A 7,500-nucleotide genomic window follows, 5' to 3' on the forward strand; every position below is an offset into this window, starting at 1 on the left:
ATTTATATTAATATTTATATATTAATTTTTTTTATATATATTTTTTTTTTATATATATATATATATTATATAATTTTATTTTTATATATTTATATATATATATATTATATTATATAATTTTATATATATTATATTAAAATATTAAATTTTAATTTATATTTTATATTAAATATTTTTTTAGATTTAAAATTTTTATATACTTTTTTTATATCTTTTATATTATTAAATTTTATATTATAATTTATTTTTTTTTAATTTTTTTTTTTATTATATTATAATAAATTCTATTTTATATTTTATTTTAATAATGTTTTTTAAAAATGGGTTTTTGTTTTAATAAATTTTTTTTTTTCATTTTAATAAAAAAATTTAATTTTTTTTAAAAAAGTAAAATAAAAATTTTTTTAATTTTTTGAAAAATCAAAATATTAATAATGGGATTTTAAATCCCTTAAAACCCAAATTTAAAAATATTTTTTTTCTTACCCTCCCCCCTTTAATTTTTAAATAAAATTTAAAAAATTTAAAAAGGGGGGGTTTTTATTGTGGGGGGGAAAAAAAAAAATAAATAAAAATTTTAAATAAAAGGATTTTAAAAAAAGACTTAATTTTTTAAAAAAAAATTTTTTTTTAAAAAAAAAAAATTTTTTTTTTTACTAAAACCCCCTCTTTTTTTTATTTTTTTTAAATTTTCTTTTTTTTTTTTAAAATTTTTTTTTTAAAATTGTTTTTTTAATTGTTTTTTTTTTTTAAAAGGGGGGGGGCTTTTTTGCCCAAAATTTTTTGGCTGTTGGCTTAAAAATGGTTTTTGGGCTTGGGGCCGTTGGGGGGGGGGTTTAAAAGTCACCCAGCCCCAAGCATTTTTCTTTTTTTTTGCAGAGTCCCCCCCGGGGGGGGGTTTTTTTTGGGGGGTCATCACTATGAACCACAAGCAGAGCTCATCCTATTTTACGTGCCATGCCTGTCGATGCTATAGAAAGTAAATAGGTTATAGACCCCAGGACTTGCCCTGAATGGAGCTCATGATGCTTTTCGAATAGGAAATGGGTGCGGGGATGCTAGCAGGTTGGAAGTGGACCCGAGAGGTAGGTAGTGCGGTAAGGTGTCCGAAAGCGCTGCCTGATCAGAAGCGGAGCGCCATTGATGTGAGCAGAATGGCCCCATGATATTGGTATGTTGGCAGTGCCCCTCGGGATGCCGTTAGGGATGCGTGCCCCTAGATGGGAAATGGGCTCCGAGACCCTGCATGACAGGACGTGGGCCCTAATCCGCTGTGAGATTCGGGTGGGACCCCAACGTGCTGTGAGCAGGATAGGCCGGCTTGCTGACTCGCCGTGCTTGGAGGCCGCACGCTCTCCTCTCCCGGGGGGTATATTTAGCACGGAAAGTGAGGGGGGATGGGGGGGCTCAAGAGACGCACGTGGAGGAGGGGGCACAGAGGGAGGGGTCGTGCGGTCGGTCGTACCTGCGCCAACAGCACTGTGGAAGCCGGCCGGTGGCAGGGAGGGACACGGAGGGAAGAGGAGGAGGGGGGGATGGGAGGAAGAGGGAGGGCGGGAGGGTGGAAGAAAGGGTGTAGATGGAGGGGGCGCAGGCTAGGGCTTTGAGACGACCACCAAGATGCAGGTTGTGCGGCTGGGGTCGTGGATGCGGTGGGGTTGTGTGTTAGAATGATTCTTAGCCGGGGGGGGGGGGGGGTTGCTCGTGTGTGTGTTGTGTAGTGTAGTATGTGTGCCCATGCTTGAATATGCTTATGTATGTGTGCATGTGTTTGCATTTGTGCCTGTGTGTATGGATGTGCTTGTGTGTGTATCTGTGTATGTGTGCCCTGTAATAGACTTTTGTGGTGCATATGTTGGCGTGTGCCAGTATATAGTGTGTGCTTGCGCCTGCTTGTAGGTCACAGCTCAAGCATCTGCAGAGTCAGATGTGCATGGCGCATGGTCCGAGAGCCAACGCATGTGGCATATGGTGTCGCATGCATGCTAAAGCGCCAGACGTCTGTGAGGTGCACAAGGAAGGAGAGAGTGCTTGCACGGGGTCAGACACGCGCAGACAGACAGACAGAATGACAGACAGACAGACCCTCTTCCGACACCCGACGCGGCGTAAGGAGACACGGATTGGTCGAGGCAAGGCCTATGAATTGGGCCAGCCCGGGGGGGGGGGGAGGTCCCAGACATGAACCTCCCCCCCCCCCCCGAGTCGCCGGTGGGTGTAGTGTTGCCACGCGTCGTCATGGCAACACCATCCGCGTCCCTTTTCTCAGTGGAGAGAGAGAGAGGAGAGGAGAGGGAGAATGAAGAATAAATCAAATTAATAAGAGATAGACAGCAACGACTTACTAACACACACACACACACACACACACACACACACACACACACACACACACACACACACATCGCAAGCTCAGACACAGACACACGCATCCACAGACCGGAAAAAGAGAATAGATCCGTCCATCCGCCCATGTGCTTGCGTGCGTGCATCTTAAAGCGGAGTAAGATCAGACAATCCGCGTGTGCGTGGGAGAGGTCGCATGCAAATCAAGGGCCTAAGAGGAGGTTCTTGGAGCAAGCAAAACCCCCCCTTTAAATCCCACTACGGAAGGAAATGGGGGCAGGGAGAAAGAATGGGGAGGGGAGGAAGAGGGGGACGATGAAAGACGAGGAAGAGGAGAAGAAGAAGACGAGGAGAGATAGAAAATGAGGAGGAGGAGGAGGAGGAGGAGGAAATTGGAAAGGAGGAGATGGAGAAGGGAATCGAAAAGGTGAAGGAGAAGGGGAATGGAAGGAGGAAGAGGTGGAGGATGAGGAAATTGCAAAGGAGGAGAAAGAGAAGGGGAAAGGGAAGGGGCATAGAAGGAGGAAGAGGAGGAGGAGGAGGAGGAAATTGAAAAGGAGGAGAAGGAGAATAGGAATAGAAGGATGAAGAGGAAGAGGCGGAGGAGGCAGCAGCTAAGAACACCGTTTTCAATTTTGAAAAGATTGGGCTTCTTCTGTCATGTGTGAGGGCGAGGATCGAGCTGACGCGCCCTTATACTGCGGAAATGAAGGCCATTTATTTTGCTTGTTGTTTTTATTATTGTTGTTATTTTTACTTTTATTATCACCACTGCTACTGCTACTTCTTCTATTATTATTATTACTACCATTACTACTACTTTCTACAACTACTACTGCTGCTGCTGCTGCTACTGCTGCTGCTACTACTATTACTACTATTATTACCACTATTACCCCTACGGTTACTGATACTAATACTATTATTACGAATGCAACTTGTAGTTATTGTTGTTGCAATAATATCTTCATCGAAATCACTAATCACTTTTTTAATGGGGAGACGGCGATGTCACGTGGCACTCGTATGAGTAGCACATTCCTTGCCGGCTGAATTTCGGATTTTTTTTCTTTTTTCTTACATCTATTAACTTAGCCAGTTTATCTTGGATTAATATATTCTTTGATTATTTGAATAAAGTTTGCCAAAGAGAGATAGACACACAGGCAAAGTTTTGAATTGATACTCTGCCTCTTTATGGGACATTTCGCCAGGTGAATGTTAACTTAGTGCCACTTGGTTGCCTGTTAAGTTAGTTGTATTCAGTCTTTATCGATTGTTACGCGACGCCACTTGATTATTCATCACCCTTGTTTTCTCCTTGTTTGTTGATTGTTCTTTCGTGTTTAGCTTGTTTTAGATACTAGATTTTCTCTCTCTCTCTCTCTCTCTCTCTCTCTCTCTCTCTCTCTCTCTCTCTCTCTCTCTCTCTCTCTCTCTCTCTCTCTCTCTCTCTTTGGGGGGGACGGGGGTTTTGGCGATTTTGTTTATTTGTTTGTTTGTTTTTAGAGGGAATTTGTCTTTATTGTTTGTATTGTTGGTCTTGATACCCGCTTCTTTTGTTCCCAAATACCCGCTTCCATTGTCTTTTGATAGCCGATTCACCTGCTTTCTGATACCCGCTTCATTTGTTCCCCGATATCCGCTCCTCGATACCCACCGAGTTGCCTCTCGACATGCTTGATCAAGTGGATAAAATCTCCACTTGATTATAAATGCGCGCCAGGACCCGACCACCGCACCGGAGCCCGTTAATTGCCCTGCCCTAATTACTGCCACCGATACCTGTTAATTTCGCACCTGAAATTGGTTTAATTGCCCTCCTCCTTTCCCCCATTCTGCTGGTCCTCTGGTTCTCTTCTCTATCTCCGTTCTTCTTATTTTTTTTACTTCTCTCTTCTCTTTTTTTTCTTTCTTACTCTTCTCATTCCCTTTCCTTCTCTCTCTCTCTCTCTCTCTCTCTCTCTCTCTCTCTCTCTCTCTCTCTCTCTCTCTCTCTCTCTCTCTCTCTCTCTCTCTCTCTCTCTCTCTCTCTCTCTCTTTCCCCTACTCTCTCTCTCTCTCTTCCTCTCTTTTTCTGTCTCTCCCTCTCCCACTCGCCATTTATCTCCCTCTTTCTTCCCCCCTGATTATTTATTCATTTTGATGTATGTTTATATCGGTCTGTGTTTCTGACTCTTCAAGCCGGCCACGGAAATCCGAGTTTAACGCTAATCACCCATACCTGGGGCATGTTAATGATTTTCTCTTTAATTAATCATGCCTTTGCCAAAAGATTCATTAATTAGCTGCCATCCCTCTCCCTCTTTTTGACCCCCCTCTCTTCTCTCTTCTCCCCCTCCCCTCTCTCTCTCCTCCTTCCCCTCTCCCCCATTTCTAACTTTTCTCTCTTCCCCACTCTTTCCCGTAGAAATGCTACTTATGAAAAGCAAAAAAAAAAAATTTCTTACGTGGGGGGGGTAGGCTTGGGGAGAATGGGGGGGGGGGGGATTGCTGTGATGACTTTATGGCGGATCCAAAACGGAAGAAAGGAAGGGAGGAATGGAAGAGGAGAATAAATGAAAGTATAATTTGATAAAATGGGTGGATAGAGAGAGGAAATGAAAGATGAAGATGTGGAATGGAAGATAGATTGATACATAGATGGTTTATAAGTATTTGATGGATTGATTAATAAAAGATATAGTGATAGTCACGAGTAATATCAAAATTTAGAATAGAGAGACGAAGGAATCATAAACGGGAATGAATGCGAATGAGAGGAAAGAGAAGACGAAGGGAGAATAAGACACAAGCGAAGAGACAAAGCAACACGAGAGGAGGAGGAAGCAGAGAATGGGTGGAAGAGGCGTGAAGAAAGCCGGGGGAGTGGGCGGGGGTATGGAGATACCCATATTTTGGTCATTGGCACGAGTTTGGAAGGAAGGAGTATGGGGAGGGAGGGTGGGAGGTAGTAGGGTAGGTGGGTAGGGATGACTGATGGGGGGGTGAGGGAGGGGGGGAAGGGAGAGGGGCGAGGGGGAGGGGGTTGGTAGCCTATGTGGCACAAGACATCACAAGACATGAGCGTATGTGCATGGGCGTAGGAATGCGGTCAGGGCGCTGAAAACCTGTTTTATTATAACTGTTATTTTGTTATGAAATGATTTGTGTTATTGTTATTGTTAATGTTGCTGGTGTTATTAGTTTGCGCATTGTTTGAGCGCCATCCGCCGCCAGACGGGCCGAGAGGACGTCATTTGATTTTGGAAGCATGGGTCAGCATCGGGCCGCAAAGGAGAAAAGTGTCGTAGCGTTCGTCTGCGTCAGCGGCCGAGAGCGAGGGCCTTGCGCGTCCCACTGAAATTGTATATCGCAAATGGAGTTTCGGGTCAGCCAGCTACCGCCACCTCCTCCAATGCCGCCGCCGCCGCCGCCGCCGCTACCGCTACCACCACCGCGAGACGCTGATGCTGGTGCCGGTGCGGTGTCTCCATCCCCCCCCTCTCTCTCTCCGGGAGATGAGTGCGGCCGGCGGCGGCGGCGGTGCGTTGCGGGAGCGGTCCGTCGCTATGGCAACCATGAACATGGCGGAGGGACCACGACGCTGCCCGCTCGCGGCAGGGCTCAGCTCGCCTGGCCCAGTGTGACGTAGTTGCTTGGGTGGCTTCGGTGGAGAGGGACGGACCGTGAGAGAAAATTTTAGTCGAAAAGAGTTTTAAGCAGTTTGTTTTTTATCTTTTTTTTTGCCCTCAGTCTTTTTGAGGGGCATTGTTTCCTCCTTCCGGAGGCTCTTGCTAGTCTAAGTTTCGCGGGACAGTGGAATGGGTGTATGCGGTCCCCGGACTGGAATATGAAAGACACGAAAAGGTAAGCAAGTTTCTTCTTTCATTCCTTCATACACACATACACACACGCGCACACACATGCTCTTTCTCTCCGCTGTAAGACGAGAGCGAGTTTAGTGAGTGAATGAGTCGGTTGTGAGGCAGTATGTGTGTGTTACGTGGCCAGGGATGAGTCCCGACTGTTATGGTTTCAGCGGGTCACCGCATGATCAGCTGTTGATGGTGCTGGGGAGTGCTCGCTCTTCCTTTCCATCCTTCTCCCTCCTGTTACTCCCTGTTTTTCACATATTTTTCAACTTGCAGTGTTGTTTTCCTGTCTTCCCATCTTTTCTTTCTCTCCCTCACTCCCTCTTATCACACTATGTTTGTTTGTGTCTATACCTCCCGGACGTAGAGAGAGAGAGAGAGAGAGAGAGAGAGAGAGAGAGAGAGAGAGAGAGAGAGAGAGAGAGAGAGAGAGAGAGAGAGAGAGAGAGAGAGAGATGGGGGAGGGGGGGATAGTGTCACATGGTGTGGTTGGTGTTACAGAGCCGGCTTGGAATGTTGAGCAGTGTGGAGGAGGTGGATGGTGATGATGATAGTGATGATAATGATAATGATGGTGGTGGTGACGGTGATGGTGATGATGACGATGACGATATTGAGAGGAGGAGATGGGGTAAAGTAGTCGATGAATCAGGACGTGGAGGTGTGGATAGAAGCAAAAGAAGTGGAGAAGGACGTAGAAAACGGGAGGACGAAGGGAGGGAGAATGCAAAAGGGTGGAGAGTTTAGTGGAAGGCAGTGGAGGTTCTCACGTGGTGTTGATGATCTGGGCACTCTTGGCGATGGGCACAGGCACGGAGGGGTGGGTGGGGGGGTGGAACAGGGAAGGGGTTAATAGGGGAAGTGGATGGAACAGCACAGCGAGGAAGAAGTAAAGTGAAGGAAGAGAGGAAGGGAAGATGAAAAATATATATTAGGTAGCATTTCAAGGGAAATAAGGAAATGAGTAGGTTATGAGCGAAGAAGTAGGAATGTGAATGATAAAGATGATGAATAAGAGGTGAAGGAGAAAGAGAGAGAAGAGAGTGAAGCAGGAGGAAGAGGAAGGGAGTGTGAACCGCTGCAGCAGCAACAGCAGCAGCGTGAAAGGAACCAACAAGAGCCTCGCTGTAACGCCAACACAGCTGATCTCTCGACGTATTTAGAGTGCGAGGTGACGATCAGGGCCACGCACCCCGCCCCCCCCCCTTTCCCTCACTCCCGCACTCACTCCTCTCTTCAACACTTTCATTCTTCTCTCTACTCCTTTTTTTCTGGAGTCATTATTCTCGTTATTTATATC

At 45.5% G+C, this 7,500-nt stretch overlaps 1 protein-coding gene across 6 annotated transcripts in view; it reads left to right on the forward strand.

Annotated features, from left to right (window-relative positions):
• Positions 1-7,500, forward strand: part of LOC119579480 (forkhead box protein M1-like) — a 112,629-nt gene that overhangs the window by 31,680 nt on the left and 73,449 nt on the right. For 2 of the 6 annotated variants that reach the window (XM_037927319.1, XM_037927320.1), the window contains exon 1: positions 5,739-6,195. The exons of 3 other annotated variants lie outside the window; for them this stretch is intronic. In XM_037927319.1, coding sequence (XP_037783247.1) covers positions 6,158-6,195 — 38 coding nt within the window. In that variant the 5' untranslated portion in view covers positions 5,739-6,157. Of the gene's footprint in view, positions 1-5,738; positions 6,196-7,500 lie in introns of those variants that run through there. One more of the 6 variants, XM_037927321.1, reaches the window with a different exon arrangement.

Source organism: Penaeus monodon, chromosome 12 (assembly GCF_015228065.2).
Source record: "Penaeus monodon isolate SGIC_2016 chromosome 12, NSTDA_Pmon_1, whole genome shotgun sequence".
Lineage (NCBI taxonomy): Eukaryota > Metazoa > Arthropoda > Malacostraca > Decapoda > Penaeidae > Penaeus > Penaeus monodon.